Source organism: Schistocerca cancellata, chromosome 5 (genome assembly GCF_023864275.1).
Source record: "Schistocerca cancellata isolate TAMUIC-IGC-003103 chromosome 5, iqSchCanc2.1, whole genome shotgun sequence".
Classification (NCBI taxonomy): Eukaryota; Metazoa; Arthropoda; class Insecta; order Orthoptera; family Acrididae; genus Schistocerca; species Schistocerca cancellata.
The window spans coordinates 324930619-324952837 of record NC_064630.1 but is presented as its reverse complement, the minus strand read 5'-3'; the positions used below and the strand labels follow the sequence as shown (position 1 = coordinate 324952837).

The 22219-nt window shown below is 41.3% G+C and overlaps 1 protein-coding gene across 2 annotated transcripts in view; it reads left to right on the top strand.

Annotated features, from left to right (window-relative positions):
• LOC126187497 (endoplasmic reticulum mannosyl-oligosaccharide 1,2-alpha-mannosidase) overlaps nucleotides 1–22219 on the top strand; it is a 124437-nt gene that overhangs the window by 6364 nt on the left and 95854 nt on the right. For both annotated transcript variants that reach the window (XM_049928611.1, XM_049928612.1), the window contains one exon: nucleotides 17184–17340. In XM_049928611.1, coding sequence (XP_049784568.1) covers nucleotides 17184–17340 — 157 coding nt within the window. The remainder of the gene's footprint in view (nucleotides 1–17183; nucleotides 17341–22219) is intronic.

The window sequence follows — 22219 nt, the reverse complement described above, 5'->3', positions numbered from 1 at the left end:
GTACCAAGTATGGGAGGGAGGACTTGACATTTGCAGAAGGTGCGGCAGTGGATGCCCAAACTAGTAGCAACCGTGTGCTGTCCTGTATCGCCCTGTTCTCCAGATTGACACTGCATCCCTGTTGGTGCTACTAACGGTTCCCTACCTATGCTAAAATTAATGGTTATTTGTACTCATTCACAGCCCACATGTTAAGCTGGCGTACTGTTTCCAGTTACGTCCAGAACAACGAACCTGTGGCCTGATGGTGTGAAAACCGTTTAGCTCATGCGACAAGAGCTGTGCTTTCCAGCTGTATTGCATGATAGTGGTGCTTGACCTAGTTTGCCTCATGCTGTCTAAACAGCCCTGATGCTGCAACTGGCATGCCGGCATTGTAGTGCCCACTGGCTAAACTACTAGTTTCTGTGGTAATGGCTAAAAAATAATGGCAGCATTACATTATCTCCTCTGTCTGAAGACCTGACCCTCAGGTCTCTAACCTGGACCGGTGTGCAACACGATTCGGAATACGTGGATACAGTATATAATTTGTTACCACTTTTCTCTTAGTTGCTAGGTGGCTTGAACTACCAAGTTCAGAGACTGTGAATTTATTCTGTAGGTTTAGCACTTTGGCTCCACAATTATCATGTCTTTCTGTACAACTATTAGTTTACATGTTTTACATTTGCTGTCTCAGGCATGCAGTTTCTTATGCAATTTTTGCTAAATAACTTACAATACTATTGTCTCAATCTTAATTGTGTCATCATGACATCACTCCTCATGTTGCATAATCACAGCCTCTGAGCCCAGAGCAGTAGTGCTTTGCGACATCTTAAATACTAGGGAATACATTTCTTAACACTATTCATATTATAATATTCACAAACACAACAATATTCACTCTCTCTGTTTCCCTTTCTTGTCACTTGTACATGGTTGGTGATTCAGTCCACTGGGAACTGAATACCTGGGAGGAGGTGCTCTAGGTGGGGTGGTTCTCCACCTCGTGTGGATGCAGGCTGCACAAAATAAGAGTCAGAGCTGCTATGGTGCCACATATTGTGTCATTCAAGTTCACCACAACACAGTGTTTCTTCCAGTACTGCCCAATATGCTGTAGCATCAGGTCTGCCCAGGATATGCCGTATTCAGGCTTCTGTGAGCTGGCTCAGGTAGAGTATTAGGTTGGGTTTCAAGGTGTTAATGATAACACTCCCAAGAGTTTCAGTGGCCAGCCCAGCTTTGGCTGTGTTATGTTCAGTCTAGTGAGTCCTGTAATAGAAGCTGATAGGTAGAATATCAGTCCCATAATGTCACTAGCTGTTCTGTTAATTAATAACCCGCTACTGTGCAGTTCCAGTCTCTTCGTCACTGTGAACCTTTCATGCTCACAGCAGTTCATTACCCCACAGTGGTGTCATACATGGAATAGATATAGGTTAACCCCACTTGGAAGTAGTGTTGAGGCTCCAGAATGTCATGCAGCAAACCTGACCACGCGTTTTGCCTAAGTACAATGGAATTTCACATGTGCCTATGCCAGTCTGGATCACTCGGGTCAGGAAGATTGTAATGTTTTACCTCTGACAGTGTGGAAGTTCCTGCACTGCCACGACCACTGTAACAAAGTTCCTGAATTTATTGTCCTCCAGGAAAGTTCTCACACTCAAATTATTCTTGATACCAATAGCTGACTCGAACCAGAAGTGAAAAGCTGTGAGGTATGTAGCGAGTCGTGGAAATATATATTGGAAAGACAAATTAGGGGCCGTAGGAGAGGGAGTGTTCATTGCAGTTGACAGAAATATTGTTTCTGTTGAGGTGCAAGTTGAGTGTGACAGTGAAGCTATCTGGTCGCTAATAACAGGTCTAGGTGAAACCAAGTTAATTAATGGATGCTTTTACTGGCCACCCAATTCTGCTGTGACAGGTCTAGAGTCATTCAAAAAATGTCTATCATCAGTCGCAAGTACGTACCCAGATCGTGGGTTACTAGTTGGAAGCGACTTTAACATGCCAAGTGTTGACTGGGATGTCTATGGATTCATTTCAGGGGGTACGGATAAATGGTCATGCAAAGTACTTTTGAAGACAGTTTTTTGAAAACTGTCATGAGCAGCTAGTGAAACAGCCCACACTCATTGGTAATATCTTAGATCTTGTTGCTACAAATAGGCTAGACCTTATTGACAATGTTGGTATAGAAACAGGGATTAGTGATATTATGTCTTTATGGCAGCTACCATTAAGAAAGTTAATAAATCAGCTAAGAAGGCTAGGAAAGTGTTCTGCTAGAAAGAGCAGATAAGCACTTGTTAGCATCTCAATTAGACAGTGAATTGACATCACTTAGTTCCAGTAAGATGGATGTAGAGGAATTATGGGCAAAGTTTAACTAGATTGTAAATTGTGGTCAGGAGAATTATGTGCCTAGTAAGTGGATTAAGGGTGGAAAAGATCTATCAGCTTTTAATGGAGAGATTCGGAAACTGCTGAAGTTCCTGCACTGCCACGACCACTGTAACAAAGTTCCTGAATTTATTGTCCTCCAGGAAAGTTCTCACACTCAAATTATTCTTGATACCAATAGCTGACTCGAACCAGAAGTGAAAAGCTGTGAGGTATGTAGCGAGTCGTGGAAATATATATTGGAAAGACAAATTAGGGGCCGTAGGAGAGGGAGTGTTCATTGCAGTTGACAGAAATATTGTTTCTGTTGAGGTGCAAGTTGAGTGTGACAGTGAAGCTATCTGGTCGCTAATAACAGGTCTAGGTGAAACCAAGTTAATTAATGGATGCTTTTACTGGCCACCCAATTCTGCTGTGACAGGTCTAGAGTCATTCAAAAAATGTCTATCATCAGTCGCAAGTACGTACCCAGATCGTGGGTTACTAGTTGGAAGCGACTTTAACATGCCAAGTGTTGACTGGGATGTCTATGGATTCATTTCAGGGGGTACGGATAAATGGTCATGCAAAGTACTTTTGAAGACAGTTTTTTGAAAACTGTCATGAGCAGCTAGTGAAACAGCCCACACTCATTGGTAATATCTTAGATCTTGTTGCTACAAATAGGCTAGACCTTATTGACAATGTTGGTATAGAAACAGGGATTAGTGATATTATGTCTTTATGGCAGCTACCATTAAGAAAGTTAATAAATCAGCTAAGAAGGCTAGGAAAGTGTTCTGCTAGAAAGAGCAGATAAGCACTTGTTAGCATCTCAATTAGACAGTGAATTGACATCACTTAGTTCCAGTAAGATGGATGTAGAGGAATTATGGGCAAAGTTTAACTAGATTGTAAATTGTGGTCAGGAGAATTATGTGCCTAGTAAGTGGATTAAGGGTGGAAAAGATCTATCAGCTTTTAATGGAGAGATTCGGAAACTGCTGAAGAAGCAGAGGCTGTTGCACTCTCGATTCAAAAGAGAATGCGCAAATGACAAGTAGCAAAGATTAGTAGGCATTTGCACATCTGTGAAAAGGTCTATGTATGAAGCATACAACTATCACCACCGTCGCACCCTTGCAAAAGATCTGGCTGAGAACCCGAGAAAATTCTGGCCCTATGTAAAATAGGTAAGTGGGTCTGAGGCTTCCATCCAGTCTCTTGTTGACCAGTCTGGTGTGGCAGTTGAAGATAGCAAAGCAAAAACCAAAATTTTTAAATTTCACATTCAAGAAATTGTTCACACAAGAGACTTGTACAAAATTTAGTTGTTTGACTTTGAAACAGACTCCCGCATGGGTGACATAGTTATAGGCATCCCAGGCATAGAGCAACAATTGAAGGAGTCGAAAACAAATAAGTCACCAAGTCTGGATTGAATCCCAGTTTGCTTTTTCAAGGAGAACTCTACAGCATTGGTCCCTTACTCAGCTGCCATTTATCATTAATCTCTCACCCAGCACAAAGATGCAAGCAACTGGAACAAAGCACAGGTGACTCCTGTGTATAAGAAGGGCAAAAGGACAGACCTGCCAAATTATGGGCCAATAGCTCTAACATCAGTTTGTTGCAGAAGCCTTGAACATGTTCTTGGTTCGAATGTTATAAATTTTCTTGAGAACAAGAAGCTTATGTCCACAAATTGGCATGATTTTAGAAAGCATCACTCGTGCGAAACTCAGCTTGCTCTGTGAACTATAGATGAAGGGCCACAGGTAGAGTCCATATTTCTAGATTTATGGGAAGTATTGGAAACAGTGCCCCATTGTGAGCAGATGGAATGGGTTTAGTGATATGTGAATGGCTCAAAGACTTCTTAAGTTATAGAACCCAGTATGTTGTCCTCAACAGCAAGTGTTCATCAGAGACAAGGCTTTCATCAGGAGTGCCACAGGGAAGTATGATAGGTTCACTGTTATTCTCTGTGTACATAAATGATTTGTCAGACAGGGTGGGCAGTGACCTGCACTTGTTTGCTGATGATATTGTGATGTACGGTAAGGTGTCAAAGTTGAGTGACTGCAGGAGGGTACAAGATGACTTAAACAAAATTTCTAGTTGGTGTGATGAATGGCAGCTAGCTCTAAATGTAGAAAAATGTAAGTTAATGTGGATGAGTAGGTAAAATGACCCATAATGATCAGATACTGGATTGGTAGTGTCTTGCTTGACACAGTCACGCCGTTTAAATATTCGTGTGTAACATTGCAAAGCATTGTGAAGCAGAATGAGCATGTGAATATTGTGGTAGGAAAGACAAATGGCCGACTTCAATTTATTAGGAGAAAGTGTGGATCATCTGTATAGGAGACCACATATAGGACACTAGACTGACCTATTCTGGAGTACCGCTAGAATGTTGAGAATCTGTACCAGGTCGGATTAAAGGAAGACATTGAAGCAATTCAGAGGTAGGCTGCTACATTTGTTACTGGTAGGTTCGAACAACATGTAAGTGTTACGGACGTGCTTTGGGAACTCAAATGGGAAGACAACATTTTTTAGGGGGGAATGCCATTGAGAAAGTTTAGGAAACTGGTATTTGAAGCCGACTGCAGAAGGATTCTGTTGCCTCTAACATACATTATGCGTATGGACCATGAAGATAAGATACAAGAAATCAGGGCTCATATAGAGGCATATAGACTGTCATTTCCTCCTCATTCTATTTGCGAGTGGAACAGGAGAGGAAATTACTAGTGGTGGTAGAGGGTACCCTTCGCCACACACCGTAAGGTGAACTGTGGAGTATCAGTGTAGATGTAGTGGCAGATGTGGATGCCGATACTTATCCCTGCCCTCCGATATTAGCAAGATTTCTCTTGCCCTGATCTGTACAAACTTCACAGGTTTCACTCTGATGTCCTCCAGGGCAGGTGTTGGGCCACTGCTAGACTGGGCTGGGAGTCCACTGGTGGAAAAGTATCAAGTACAAAAGGGGAGGACGCAGCACTAGCAGAAGGTGCAGCAGTGGAAGCCCAGAATTTGCAGTGGCTGCATGCTGTTCCATATCGTCCAGCGTGGATCTCCCATCTTCACAGCGCTGTTGGATTGCTCGTCGCCATGCTAAAATTAATGGTTATTTATAATTGTTCACAGTCTCCATGTTATGCCAACATGCTGTTTCCATCCATATTCAGAGCAACAAATCTGTATCCTGGTGGCATGGAAATAGGTTGGTTCATCCCTCAACAGCTCAGTTTTCCCTCTGTTTTGCGTTATTGTGGTGCTTGGCCTAGTTCACCTCACGGTTTCTAACAATGGCTCAGTTTTCCCTCTGTGTTGCATTATTGTGGTGCTTGGCCTAGTCCACTTCATGGTTTCCAGACAGCCCAGTGCTGCACCTGGTATGCAGGGATGTTGGTGCCCACCGGCTGCATTTCATTGCTAGGGCCGATACCCATTTAGAAAAATGGAGATAAGGAACTGACCTCCATAGAGATCTGTCCCTATCATGTTCTCAATAATTTTTTAGAATTTTCCTTATATACTCAAAACTGAAATAAAATATTTTTTTGGTTGACATATTTTGGTGGTATGGGGCAGTGTGGAATAGCAAAATATGAAACTACTGCCGTGACAGTCTTCTCACAACAGTTTTGATTTGTGTTAAGACTTGCTTACACAGAAAGCAATACACGATTTTTACAAACTCAGTTCTGGTAGAACTAAACAAGAAAAATTACCCTGTTAGCATTCTTTGACCTTCTCAAGGCCTTAGATTGTGTACTAACAATCTGCTAAGTAAACAGAAAATATTATAGCATTAAAGACATTCTTCATGCCTGGATGGAATCAACTTAACAATAGAAAGTAGGGATTCAAATAAACAAATTATATCAAAGACATAAGATTAAATTCCAAATTGAAGAACATCAAATATGAAGTCGCACTGAGATTAATACATGATCCACAGCTATTTTCATCCTACATAAATGATTTTCTCAGAACATTGGAGGACTCTTGAAAAACTGACAAATGCCGCAACGCGAATCAATACCAGACTCAGTCAGTGGCATAATGGAGCAGGCTTGCAGCTAATTACGAGAAAACACCTTAACCCTCAGTCTTACAAGGACTTATATCAAGCAGTTTCAAATGAATAAATATGACTTGATGTCTGAGAAGTAGATATCAGTGAAGACATTATTGAATGAAATTCCATGTGTGAAGTTCTTAGACAACCTGATGGATTATAAACTGTGGTAATTATAAACTGTGATAACATCACCATATGGATAAGCTAACCAAATAGCACAGCTTCATGCTTAGAAATATTTCTGGTTGGCCTGCAGATGGGTTGCTAGCTTTGTATCTTAATTTGGGCACTGTAGCTATGGCTACAAAATTAAGTAGTTATAGAAGTGAGCACTACATAAAATCATTACCTGAACATTTTGCAGGAACGCGTCCAGGGACCTTGGCATCCTTTTACTTGCACGCTAATATGTATACTCCCTAATGGTATTTGCTGTTAATAAAAGTGGCTTTAGAACTGAGATGTGCTGGTATGCAATGGCCTAATGGAATGATAGGAGAGAGGGAACACCAGTTGAAGTTGTCCAAAGTTGAATCTTGTTATCCTGAAAGCTGATGAAGTTGATGCCAAGTACTCAATATCCCTTCACCAACTTATAACTAAACTGTCATTTTCCAACATATCAGGGCTCTGGGCTACACTACCAATCTGTCACCATAGCATAAATTTACATGACTGATATAAATGCAAAAGAAATAGTTTCAGTAATCTGATCTCTCTTTGTTTGTGCACATATGACAGGACGCAACACATCATCATTTCATTATGAGACATTTAGTATCAATAGGTTCTGTTGACCCCAAAACACCACACTAAGCTAAAGCTGAAGCTGAATGCAAGAAAAATGGGGTGTTGGTGATTCATTCAAATGCAGTCTTGAAGAAATGATTACTTGACATGATGCCAGTTTCATGTTCGCCAGCCTGTACTATAGGCAGTAATTGCAAGAGGAAAGCAGGGATGCAAGTGTAACTTGACTAGCATCATTTGAGGATGTTTATATTAGGTTATAGCAGTGCTTAATTTCTAAAATTTTAGGTGCCGAAATGCACCTCTTCATTCATACTGTAAATCCCTGAGGTTGCTGGCAGTCATAAACAAAAGACAGATGACACAGAGAGACAAAGTACTGGTATACCAATAATAAGGTAGGAAGCTCAACGTTTATGGTTACATTGTGATTTAATACATTTGTACGCCCCCCCCCCCCATGAACCATGGACCTTGCCGTTGGTGGGGAGGCTTGCGTGCCCAGCGATACAGATAGCCGTACCGTAGGTACAACCACAACGGAGGGGTATCTGTTGAGAGGCCAGACAAACGTGTGGTTCCTGAAGAGGGGCAGCAGCCTTTTCAGTAGTTGCAAGGGCAACAGTCTGGATGATTGACTGATCTGGCCTTGTAACAATAACCAAAACGGCCTTGCTGTGCTGGTACTGCGAACGGCTGAAAGCAAGGGGAAACTACGGCCGTAATTTTTCCCAAGGGCATGCAGCTTTACTGTATGATTAAATGATGATGGCGTCCTCTTGGGTAAAATATTCCGGAGGTAAAATAGTCCCCCATTCGGATCTCCGGGCGGGGACTACTCAAGAGGATGTCGTTATCAGGAGAAAGAAAACTGGCGTTCTACGGTTCGGAGCGTGGAATGTCAGATCACTTAATCGGGCAGGTAGGTTAGAAAATTTAAAAAGGGAAATGGATAGGTTAAAGTTAGATATAGTGGGAATTAGTGAAGTTCGGTGGCAGGAGGAACAAGACTTCTGGTCAGGTGACTACAGGGTTATAAACACAAAGTCAAATAGGGGTAATGCAGGAGTAGCTTTAATAATGAATAGGAAAATAGGAGTGTGGGTAAGCTACTACAAACAGCATAGTGAACGCATTATTGTGGCCAAGATAGATACGAAGCCCACACCTACTACAGTAGTACAAGTTTATATGCCAACTAGCTCTGCAGATGACGAAGAAATTGAAGAAATGTATGATGAAATAAAAGAAATTATTCAGCTAGTGAAGGGAGATGAAAATTTAATAGTCATGGGTGACTGGAATTCGAGTGTAGGAAAAGGGAGAGAAGTAAACGTAGTAGGTGAATATGGATTGGGGCTAAGAAATGAAAGAGGGAGCCGCCTGGTAGAATTTTGCACAGAGCACAACTTAATCATAGTTAACACTTGGTTTAAGAATCATGATAGAAGGTTGTATACATGGAAGAACCCTGGAGATACTAAAAGGTATCAGATAGATTATATAATGGTAAGACAGAGATTTAGGAACCAGGTTTTAAATTGTAAGACATTTCCAGGGGCGGATGTGGACTCTGACCACAATCTGTTGGTTATGACCTGTAGATTAAAACTGAAGAAACTGCAAAAAGGTGGGAATTTAAGGAGATGGGACCTGGATAAACTGAAAGAACCAGAGGTTGTACAGAGTTTCAGGGAGAGCATAAGGGAACAATTGACAGGAATGGGGAAAGAAATACAGTAGAAGAAGAATGGGTAGCTTTGAGGGATGAAGTAGTGAAGGCAGCAGAGGATCAAGTAGGTAAAAAGACGAGGGCTAGTAGAAATCCTTGGGTAACAGAAGAAATATTGAATTTAATTGATGAAAGGAGAAAATATAAAAATGCAGTAAGTGAAGCCGGCAAAAAGGAATACAAACGTCTCAAAAATGAGATCGACAGGAAGTGCAAAATGGCTAAGCAGGGATGGCTAGAGGACAAATGTAAGGATGTAGAGGCTTATCTCACTAGGGGTAAGATAGATACTGCCTACAGGAAAATTAAAGAGATCTTTGGAGATAAGAGAACCACTTGTATGAACATCAAGAGCTCAGATGGAAACCCAGTTCTAAGCAAAGAAGGGAAAGCAGAAAGGTGGAAGGAGTATATAGAGGGTCTATACAAGGGCGATGAACTTGAGGACAATATTATGGAAATGGAAGAGGATGTAGATGAAGACGAAATGGGAGATACGATACTACGTGAAGAGTTTGACAGAGCACTGAAAGACCTGAGTCGAAACAAGGCCCCCGGAGTAGACAACATTCCATTGGAACTACTGACAGCCTTGGGAGAGCCAGTCCTGACAAAACTCTACCATCTGGTGAGCAAGATGTATGAAACAGGCGAAATACCCTCAGACTTCAAGAAGAATATAATAATTCCAATCCCAAAGAAAGCAGGTGTTGACAGATGTGAGAATTACCGAACAATCAGTTTAATAAGCCACAGCTGCAAAATACTAACACGAATTCTTTACAGACGAATGGAAAAACTGGTAGAAGCCGACCTCGGGGAAGATCAGTTTGGATTCCGTAGAAATGTTGGAACACGTGAGGCAATACTGACCTTACGACTTATCTTAGAAGAGAGATTAAGGAAAGGCAAACCTACGTTTCTAGCATTTGTAGACTTAGAGAAAGCTTTTGACAATGTTGACTGGAATACTCTCTTTCAAATTCTAAAGGTGGCAGGGGGAGCGAAAGGCTATTTACAATTTGTACAGAAACCAGATGGCAGTTATAAGAGTCGAGGAACATGAAAGGGAAGCAGTGGTTAAGAAGGGAGTAAGACAGGGTTGTAGCCTCTCCCCGATGTTATTCAATCTGTATATTGGGCAAGCAGTAAAGGAAACAAAAGAAAAATTTGGAGTAGGTATTAAAATCCATGGAGAAGAAATAAAAACTTTGAGGTTCGCCGATGACATTGTAATTCTGTCAGAGACAGCAAAGGACTTGGAAGAGCAGATGAACGGAATGGATGGTGTCTTGAAGGGAGGATATAAGATGAACATCAACAAAAGCAAAACGAGGATAATGGAATGTAGTCGAATTAAGTCGGGTGATGTTGAGGGTATTAGATTAGGAAATGAGACACTTAAAGTAGTAAAGGAGTTTTGCTATTTGGGGAGCAAAATAACTGATGATGGTCGAAGTAGAGAGGACATAAAATGTAGACTGGCAATGGCAAGGAAAGCGTTTCTGAAGAAGAGAAATTTGTTAACATTGAGTATAGATTTAAGTGTCAGGAAGTCATTTCTGAAAGTATTTGTATGGAGTGTAGCCATGTATGGAAGTGAAACATGGACGGTAAATAGTTTGGACAAGAAGAGAATAGAAGCTTTCGAAATGTGGTGCTACAGAAAAATGCTGAAGATTAGATGGGTAGATCACATAACTAATGAGGAAGTATTGAATAGGATTGGGGAGAAGAGAAGTTTGTGGCACAACTTGACCAGAAGAAGGGATTGGTTGGTAGGACATGTTCTGAGGCATCAAGGGATCACCAATTTAGTATTGGAGGGCAGCGTGGAGGGTAAAAATCGTAGGGGGAGACCAAGAGATGAATACACTAAGCAGATTCAGAAGGATGTAGGTTGCAGTAGGTACTGGGAGATGAAGAAGCTTGCACAGGATAGAGTAGCATGGAGAGCTGCATCAAACCAGTCTCAGGACTGAAGACCATAACAACAACACATTTGTACTATGTTAAATCTGTGGTGCTGACTTGCCCCAGTGAGTTCAAAAAATAATTCCCTGGGAGGTGTTGGAATACCATTCTGGCATTTTCTGGCCAAAATTAAGCTCTGTGTTAAAGTACATATCAATTGGGTCCTTGATTGGTGAAGTTAGTACTTTCTATAAGGTGCCATATTACAGAAAAGTTTCTCAACATAAATTGCTAAAGCCTTGTCATGACACCAGTTACAGTGTTGGGTGTCAGTTCTAACCTACAACTAAACGTAACAGGTGTCCATTAACAGAAAAGCAAGTGTAGAGACTGTCTGTTCTGGCTTAGATGGTGCTGTATAAGCCAAATCTATTGAGCATGGATTGTAGCTGCATTGGTGTCCTTTAAATATATATATAAAAAAACTATTATCACATGATACTCTGCTTTATGAGTGGGCTGCGCCATGCGACATTATACAGCATTGTGGCATTTAGGTTTCATTTACAAGAACTGCAGATATGTACCTGTAAACAAACAAAATCATCAGTGAGGACTAGTAGTAGTGCAAAATCCTAACATGTTGGGTTTCTAAGAAACCTACCACCTGTTAAAGAGTGGGAAACATCAGAGTTGTCATGTGAAAATTTTAAAGGCCATAGCACAGATAAAGTAATTCATCCCAGTCGGACCTTTGCTCCTGGCATTTCTGCCTCTGGTGTCATATTTGTAATGTACTTCATGCAGAGTATTAGAGAAAGTCCTCACCTCATATCTAGGTACATGAAAAAATTGCTTTATTTCAAGGCCAAAGTAGGTGTTATTTTCTGTCAAATTTGGTGGTGTTTTCATCATCACATCAAAGTTTGTTACATTTGAAACAAGCAGTTATTTTAAGATTATACATGAACCTCAGGCCTGAGGAGATTAGAAGACAAAATGCAGTTTTGATATTCAGTAGATATCAGTTACAGGTATTAGTAAACCCCAGTCCTTAGAATTATAACATTTTTATGTGACAAAATTATAAATTTCACAACTCATAAAAATTGCCGATTTTCCATTATTTTTCTGGAAACCATAATTTCACATTATCGTTTCATGAAATTTTCCTGTCCATATTAAAAACATGCAGAAACTTGAAACAAGTCGTCCATAATCACTTTCAGAAGAACTGTTCACATTTCCCTTATCAGAGTGTAGGATATAAGCCAACATGAGATAGTAAAGTCTGGGAATTTAGACTTAGACTTAATACACTTAATGACGGATATACCTCTCACCATTCAGTTACAGTAAAGAGACCTTCTGCTTCATGGTCAGCTGCGGAACCATGCCATATGACACATAAATAGGCAATTCATATAGAAGAGTCAGTTGAAGTCCAGAACTTGAATTTTAGGAAGTGTACAAAAAAACTTTCAAACAGTGAGATACAAAGTGAGCACAATGGCAGATAAATATATCTGTTCTGTTATACGCAGCATGTTGAACCGTGCAGCACTGTGGAAAAAGCTGCTGTTTCATTATGGTAAAGGCAATGTCTGAAGCTATCTTTCAAGCCTCTGCAGACAAATTAAATGGCTGATTCCTAAAAGTCTGTGCTTTTGCCAAGGTAATGTTGTCATTTTTCTTTCCACAATATATTGACAATGGCTCCAGTTATCTGTATCACACATCGAGCACAGGTTTAGTCCCTCTCTTGCATACATGAAAGTCAAAAATGTAGAAAAATATTTTTATCTTAAATAAAACAGAAAGTAGTCCAGTTCTTAATCTGCCAAATATATAGTTCAATACAGAGTGAACAGCAAACCTCAAGATGACTTGAACGAGCAGTGAAATTGGGTTTCCTTTTATTGTCAGTCCTTCCCGTGGTCATTTAGGGTGTTCGTGATGAAGGGGTCAGTGTAATGTCCTCAATAGCTCTCCTCATACCTTACATTGCTATCATAATTGCGCAACTGCAGTAAAAGGTCCGTTATGTCCTGCATCTGGGCTGTACCTATGCATAACACTAAATCTTTGCCCTTCTTTATTTCAGCCATACTGCTAAGTAACAAACGTGCCCATATCTTGGGTATGTTCCAAAACCACACTGCTTTTGGTAGAAGGATAAAACTTTGTCATCCACACAGCTCCCTTCTTAGCATTTCCCTGCTGGCTTCCTGAAGTCCAACAGCAAAATTGTATTTCCATGTCATTGTCGAAATTACCCCGCTTTCTACATCCATACTTATTTCTTGTGTGTGCGCGCATGCGTGTGTGCGCATACGTGCGTGACAGAGAGGGAGAGAGAGAGAGAGAGAGAGAGAGAGAGAGAGAGAGAGAGAGAGACTGGTAATAGGAATGAGTAGGCATTAGATGGTTAGAAGGTTTCTAGTACATCACTTGGTTAATGCATTGAGGGTGTAATCTTTTGATTAGCATGTTTGGGGCCAGGGTTAATGTGGAAATTGATTAGGATAGGTTGTAGGCAGAGTATTATTTTTGTGGAAATGATTGGGAACACAGTAACAGGGACTTAAGTCTTGTCAAACAAAGTGGTTTGATGATTTGAGTACATCATCACATTAGAGTGTACCATGCATATTTCTGAAATTTAGCTGCATCAGTTCAAGAACAGTTACTACTACTCATTGGGAGAAATGTGTTCTGTGAAAAATAAGTGATGGGTGAGTGTACCTGCTTCTAGTGACGATTTTGAGTGATTTTATAAAAACTTTGTAGTTACTCTGCTGTTATTTAATTGTAGAGCCTATTCATATTTCATATATTTATAGTACATACGTGTCACTTGAGTGTGAAGGTAATCACTACAGATATTACAAATAATATAATAATAATCACAATGGTAACAGGGGCACAAATTACCCATACTGTACTTGTCCAATGTTTGAAAGTGAGAACACTTAGTGACCTTCTAAACTTTTTCTAACTTACACACTTAATGTCAAATATGTAATGCATTAATTCATTTGTAAAATGCTCTGTTATTTGAAGCTGTTTTATACATGGGTGGGGGTTTAGTGGTTAACTCTAAACCACAAAGAGTATCACTAATAACATTAAAAAATAAGCATAAGTAATGCACATGAATGAATGTCTCTGGACCTGTGTACCAGGATAGTGAACAAAAGCCAGAGAAGGTACAAAAATTCTGGAAGGAACTGATAAAAACTGTAGGTAATTTCCTGCTGAGAAACTTGTTAGAATTCTGTTATATTACTTAAAGTTCCTTACGGGAGAAATTGACTGTTAAAAGCTACAATGAAATTCACAACACATGCCAGAACTAACATAAGTGACAAGAGATTAGTACAAATACGTAAAGTTTGAACTGAATATCATGACAGCGAAGTTCCAGAAGAAGCCCACAAAGTATGCAGTGTGGAATTCGCTGAAAACATTGCTCTGAGTTCCAAATAAACTGTATCACTGTTGGCTATGATAATCAAAGGGAGATTCAAGAATTACAGGTAATGAGCAAAGTCAGCTTTAATTCTGATCTTTATCTGATCAGAATGAAGATTAAGTTAATACCAGAAAGAAGACTGAAGAGTTTCGAAGCAAGGATACTGCAACACAGATTAAAACATGTAAAACTTAGTCAATAAAAGAGTCATGTGTAAAGAACAACAAGAAAACATTCCTTGGTGGAATGAAATATATGTAAAAGTGTTAGGGGCATAGTCACACTTTATAAGCAATGGAATCCACTAAAAAGTCAGTAGATTGGGAACAGACCAGAGTCCAAAGGAAGGAAACATCCAATTGAAAAAGATGAATGAAAAATATGATTCGTAATTACAGAGACAGAAAGACGAATTCTCTAATAATAACACAGGCAGTTTTTGTCAAATACCACTAAATTGACAAGATACAACTCATACATTCTTCTTTTTGAGGTTTCAAATAAAAATATTCTCACTAGCACTGAGTGTAATTGCTAACTTTTGGCAGACTATTTTCAAAGGCTTCGGAACTGTAAAGATCTGAACAACTTATAACTTAAGGAACCAAGAGTAAGCTACCAGACAGCAAACGGCCTAATGAAGAAGAAATAAAGGAGATTTTAAAACAACTGAAAAACAATGTGTACAATAAATATTTGATAGCCATGCAAATACTTATAAATGCTTGGGAACACTAAGTAAGTGCTGTTTAAGGCATTCTGGAAGGCAGAGAGTATTTCAGATCAATGGGAAACAACAGTGATTCACCCACTGCACAAAAATGGTGAGACTAATGTTCACAAATACAGTTCAGTCTCATTGCTACCATTTTCATTAAAGGTTCTACTAAGCCATTTCAAAACAGAATTGAAAATCTGAAAGAAAATGAGTGAGGCAATTACCAGATTAGATTCAAGGAAGAAAGATCAGGCAGGAAACACAATTCATTTTATTCTCTAGCCTACAAAGTCATAATATTAGTAGATTTCCGGAGGCATGTGATTCATTTGGTAGACCAGCCTTCATCAATACAGTAGAAGAAGTTGGGATTTCTGAAAAAAATCAAGAGTTTAATCAGAGAAACTATAACTGGCAGGTAGCTTCAAGTGAATTTCATGGGCATACTGTTACACCTATTTCTAATTGAAACTGGTGTTGCACAAGCAGATGGGATATTGCCACTGAGATGACGCTAGACAGATTCAAACCAAAAACCAACTGTCTGGTTTTTACAGATGATATAGTAATACTGGCAGATGACTTTTAATGAACGGGATTATAAGTATGTAATGAAAAGATGGAAATAATTGACAAAACAAAACAGACACGACACAGGGGGAGGGGATAGAAATAGCATACCACTTACACCAAAATACCTATATAGTAAAAAATCTCAATTGACAGTAAACTCAGGCCCCATAATTCTGTAATAAATTCTGAAAGTGTGTATTGATTATACATCACTGAACAGCAAATATTTTGCCGATACTTGGATCTAAGAAAGACAGTGAAGAGTACAAATTATGACCAGATAAGGAACTCTTGAATGAATCTCTCACACTGTAATGGAATGTGTGCTGTTTTGAAATTTCCTGGGAGATTAAAATGGTATCTTGAATTGGGATACGAACTTGCAACCTTATCTTTCACTGTACTGGTCTTGGCACGCAAACTATGCAGAACAGTTTTAATGTGTCAGGATATTTCAAGTAATGAATTGTATGAAAAAAACGAAAAAAGAAACTACATCCTTTAAGAAGAAAGACATCTGCGAATGTGTCAAAAAATGGCACCAGAGAGAGTGGCTGAAATAATTATGGACTACATGGAAAGCAGCAAAACCCAAATTAACAGGATGAAAGACATAAAGGAGGACGGGTCAGAAATGAACATACACCAATCTCAGTAACAACAAATTAGATGATGATGATGATGATGATGATGATATATACAAAATAAAGGCATTCAAAGATCACACACACCCGAAGTTACTAGAACATGAGGAAACCTAATGAGAAAAATAAGGACCAAGTTCTGGGCTAGGTACAAGAAGACACTAGAAAGGACTGCTATGTAGTCCATAATCAAAAATAGTAAAAAATTATAGTAAATACTGACAAACATTGTATTTTGTGTACACATTATATATTTTGTGTATACATTATAACAGTTAAGTTGTGAACTACAGTGATGATCCAGTGAATGGTTGGATTCATTTCAATTTACAACTTCTTGAAACAGTGGCTCTAACAAAGCTGTTGCTTTAAAATCTGTTGTGAGTGTCATATTGGCATTTCAAGAATTGTAATCCACATCAATATTGTAATGAAATATAGATTGATTACAATGTTGGATATAAGAATTTGTTCAAGTTGAGCATGTTTGTCCAAATGAAATGCAAGAAATGAATTGAACCAAATGAACATTTCTTGTTGAACAGTAAAAGAAAGTTTGCAATACGATCTCAAACAGTAAATAGGGAGAATAATAGGCATTATAACAAGCATAGCAACGGGAGCATCATTGACTAGGTACATAAAGGCTAACAAATGTGGCAGACTAATCAAAATTCGAAGAAAACCTAAGCATTGAATTTCTTTTGTGTATTGTTTACTTATATTTAACTGATGTTTTTTTTGGGCTAAGACCTCTGTAAATCTATTTCCTACTATTAGCTTACTCTACTTCTTGCCAATGGCTACACATGACAGTTATTTGCATTTAATTTTCTTCTTTTTTAAAAAAACTATTTAAAATTGCTTGTTATGTTTGATGTTTTTTGTTGTCGTTACAGCAGTCAACACATGCCAGAGTAGCTGAAGCTCCATCATCCGATAAAAAACCTGTTGCTGGACAGTTGGTGTCACCAGAAGAATATAAAAATATTTTGAAGGATGAAACAGCTTTTAACCAGATTAATTCACCACCATTGGAAAGTGTCATTTTCCCAGGTCAGTATTAATTATTTAGGGTGCAAGTCAAATATAGGAAGAATGTAGATGTGTAACAGTTGTACATTGCCTTAGCTGTGCTGGGGAAGTACCAGAACTCAAAGTGTTAATAGAAAGCACAGATGGTCAAATTGTTACAGGCACTGAAAGCTAGCTAAAACTGGAGATAAGTTCAGATGAAGTTTTTGTGAAGAACCTAACAGTGTTCCAAAAGGACAAGCTAAACACAGTTGGTGGTGGCATATTTGTTGCTGTTAGAAGTAGTTTATCTTGTAGCAAAATTGAAGCAGATAGTTCCTGTCAGTTAGTATTGGCAGAGGTCATCCTTGGCAGTGGAATAAAATCCTTTTACTGACTTCCCAACTCAGATGCTACAATTGAAGAAAGGTTCGAAGAAAACTTGAGTATAATTTCAAACACGATCCGACTCATACAATTATAGTTGGTGGTAACTTTAGTTTAACTTCGACATGTTGGTGAGAATACATGTTTAAATCTAGAGGTATGCATAAATCATCATCTGAAATTGTGCTAAATGTATTCTCTGAAAATTATTTCAAGCAGTTAGTTCATGAGCTCACACAAATAGTAAACGGTTGTGAAAACACACTTGACCCCTTAGCAACAAATAATCCTGAGCTAATAACAAGCATCAAAATGGATGCAGGGATTAGTGAACACAGGGTTGTCTTGGCAAGATTGGATATTGTAACCATCAAATTCTCCAGAAATTAATGAAAAATATATGTATTCAAACATTCAGATAAAGATTCACTGGACACCTTTCTTAGAGACAATGTCCACTTCTTCCAAATTAACAATGTAAGTGTAGGCCAGATGTGGCTTGAATTCAAATAAATAGTATTGGCAGTAGTTGAGAGATTAACACCAAATAAATTAACAAATGATGGAGCTCATACTAAAATGGGTCAGAACACTGTTGCAGAAACAACGAGAAAACATGTCAAATTTAAATGGACACTAAATATTCAGGATTGGCGATCTTTTACAGAAGCTCGAAATTTAGTGCAGACTTCAATGCAAGATGCTTATAATAGCTTCCACAATGAAACTTTTTTTGAAACCTGGCAGAAAATCCAAAAAGATTCTAGTCATTTGAAGTATGCTACCGGCAAGAAACAGTCAATGCCTTCTCTGCATGGTAGTAATGGAAATACTATCAACAACAGTACTGCCAAAGTAGAGTTACTAAACACAGCCTTCTGAAACTTTCACCAAAGAATACAAAGTAAATATTCCAGAATTCAAATCAAGAACAGTTGCCAACATGAGTAACTTAAAAGTAGATATCCTCAGAGTAGTGAAGCAACTTAAATCACTTAATAAAAGCAAGTCTTCTGATCCAGACCGTATGCCAATTAGATTCCTCTCAGGGTATGCTGATCCAATAGCTCCATACTTAACAATCATATATAACAGCTCACACTACGAAAGATCCGTACCCAAAAACTGGAAATCTGCACAGGTCACATCAATATTCAATCCCCCTGCGGGTCCGGGGATTAGAATAGGCCCGAGGTACTCCTGCCTGTCGTAAGAGGCGACTAAAAGGAGTCCATCCCCCTCACGGGGGTAGTTGGCGCCTGCGTCTGGAGACGGACGGTTTCACGACCTATAATCGTGGTCCTTTTGGTTTTTCACTTCTCGTTTCTTCCTTCCTTTTGTTGGTTCCTTTCTTTGCTCTTCTCCACCTCACTGTCTTCGTTACTCTTTCCCTTGACTTCTCCTTGCCTTCTCATTGCCTTTTTCTCCTTGCCTTTTTCTCCTTGCCTTCTCATTACCTTCTTCTCCTTGCCTTCTCATTGCCTTCTTCTCCTTGCTTCCTCAGTGCCTTCTTCTCCTTGCCTTCTCTGGTCTCCGCCTCGGCGTTTGAGACAGTCTGTCCTCTTTCTCCCTCTCTCTCTTCTTTTTCCTCTTCTTCCTTCCTCCCTGTGCGTGTCTGAAGGCCGACCCACGCGTTCGCACGCGTAGCCGGTGACGGGGTAACGCGTAAGTCCCCGCCCTGGGTAGACATGTAAGGCACGCGCGTACCCCCTGGTAAAGGCCAGGCCCGGGGAGGGGTGATTGCCTGAGCTGATACCTTCTGACCATGCCGATTGGTCCCTCCGTCTGTTTCTCGGGAGGTGTGACCTGAGGTGTAAACATTCACCTAAGGCGGGAGTGCCCTCTGAGAGGGTCCCCACAAGGAAGGAGCGCGCCATCGGAGACGCTGGCAATCATGGGGGATTCCTCCGCAATGGATTCTACTCCATCGCTTTCGACTTCGACCCAAAAATGGAAACGTGACCAGCCAACAGTGACAAAAGTACTACCGCCTGCCCCACAGTTCCTCGTAGTTTCTCGATCTGAGGACGGAAAGGATTTTTCCTCTGTCAACCCTTTCGTTATTCAGAAGGGCGTAGATGCCATAGCCGGATCTGTCAAATCTTGTACCAGGTTGCGTAACGGTACCTTATTACTAGAAACTGAGAATGCCTTTCAGGCACAAAAACTGCTTCGGGCCACACTCTTGTACACGTTCCCTGTCCGGGTGGAGGCCCACCGAACTTTGAATTCGTCTCGTGGTGTAGTCTATAGTAGCTCCCTCGACGGATTGACTGACGAGGAGCTTCAATCTTTCCTCGCTGAGCAGGGCGTGACGGCTGTCCATAGGGTCATGAAAAAGTTTAACAACAACCTTGTACCGACCCGGACACTTTTCTTGACCTTCGATAGTGTTAAGCTGCCATCGCGCATCAAGGCGGGCTACGAGGTTATTTCTGTTCGCCCCTATGTCCCGACACCTACGCGCTGCTACCAGTGTCAGCGTTTCAATCACACTCGACAGTCTTGTTCCAATGCGGCTAAATGTGTCACTTGTGGCAGGGATGCCCATGAGGGTGACTGTCCACCTCCGTCTCCTCGTTGTGTGAACTGTCAGGGTGACCATGCCGCATCCTCCCGCGACTGTCCTGTCTATAAGGAAGAACGCTGTATCCAAGAAATTCGGGTCAAAGAGAAAGTGTCCACCTCGGCTGCTCGCAAGCTATTGGCTAGTAGGAAGCCCACGCTGCTCCCAGCGGGGAAATACAGCACTGTCCTCGCCTCTCCTCGGACTACCCGGGAGGTAGCAACCCAGACATGCGATCTGACCTTCAGCACCACGGTCGTCCGTTCGGCCAGTGCTAAGATCGCGCGGTCGACGTCTCCTCTTCCTCCCATCTCCCCACAGACACCAGCCACTTCCTCAGCTTCTGCTAAGTCGAAGACCCCGAAGTCAGATGCACGGGCCTTCAAGAAGGAACCATCCCGTGCAGACTTCCTCCGTCCCTCGACCTCCCAGCCTTCGACCGGTACTTCCACCAAACGTCCTTCTAAAAAGGCGCATAGGAAGCACAGTTCTCCTTCTCCGCCACGGCGCCTTTCTTCTCCTGCGCCACCCAGCGGTTGCCGCCCCAGGCCGTCATCCGTTTCGCCTGGCCGCACCGCTGGTAGCCGAACATCTGGCCATTCACCGGCGGAGGAAGCTCCCCCTCCCGGCCATCCTCCCGAGATGGCCGATGACCCTATAGACCCCATGGACGATGACTGTCCGCCTACTGATAGCGGCGGCAGTGCTCGCTCGAAGCCAGGCCCTAAGCGGCCTTCGAGGTGACCCCTTCTCTCATCTTCCTTTTCTTACGATGGCACTTATTAACTGGAATATTCGCAGCATTCGCTCCAACCGAGAGGACTTGAAGTTGCTGCTCCGCTTGCATCGTCCGCTCGTCGTAGCCCTCCAGGAAACGAAGCTACGCCCATGCGATCAAATTGCCTTGGCACACTACAACTCTGTGCCTTTTGACCTACCCCCTGTGGTAGGTATCCCAGCTCATGGAGGGGTTATGTTGCTGGTCCGGGATGATATTTACTACGATCCCATCACGTTGCACACCGGCCTGCAGGCAGTTGCCATCCGCATTACTCTCCCCACCTTTACGTTTTCCTTTTGTACCGTTTACACTCCATCGTCATCTGCCGTTACCAGGGCAGACATGATGCAACTTATTGCTCAGCTACCTGCACCATTTTTGTTAACTGGAGACTTCAATGCCCACCATCCCCTTTGGGGCTCTCCAGCATCCTGCCCGAGGGGCTCCTTGTTAGCAGACCTTTTCAACCAGTTCAACCTTGTCTGCCTCAATACTGGCGCCCCTACTTTTCTTTCGGACACATCTCATACCTATTCCCATTTAGACCTCTCTATCTGTACTCCCCAACTTGCACGCCGGTTTGAGTGGTATGCACTTGCTGATACATATTCGAGCGACCACTTCCCGTGTGTTATCCATCTCCTGCAGCATACTCCCTCTCCGTGCTCCTCTAGTTGGACCATCTCCAAGGCAGACTGGGGGCTCTTCTCTTCCAGGGCGACCTTTCAGGATCAAACCTTCACAAGCTGCGATCGTCAGGTCGCACACCTCACGGAAGTCATTCTCGCTGCTGCTGAATATTCCATCCCTCACCCTACTTCTTCTCCACGTCGCGTACCGGTCCCCTGGTGGACCGCAGCATGTAGAGACGCTTTACGTGCTCGGCGACGTACTTTACGCACCTTTAAACGCCACCCTACAGTGGCGAATTGTATTAATTATAAACGATTACGTGCTCAGTGTCGTCGTATTATTAAAGAAAGCAAGAAAGCGAGCTGGGCTGCTTTCACAAGCACCTTCAACAGTTTTACTCCTTCTTCTGTTGTCTGGGGTAGCCTGCGCCGGCTATCTGGCACTAAGGTCCACTCCCCAGTTTCTGGCTTGAAGGTCGCGAATGAAGTCCTTGTGGCCCCTGAGGCTGTCTCCAATGCCTTCGGCCGCTTTTTCGCCGAGGTTTCGAGCTCCGC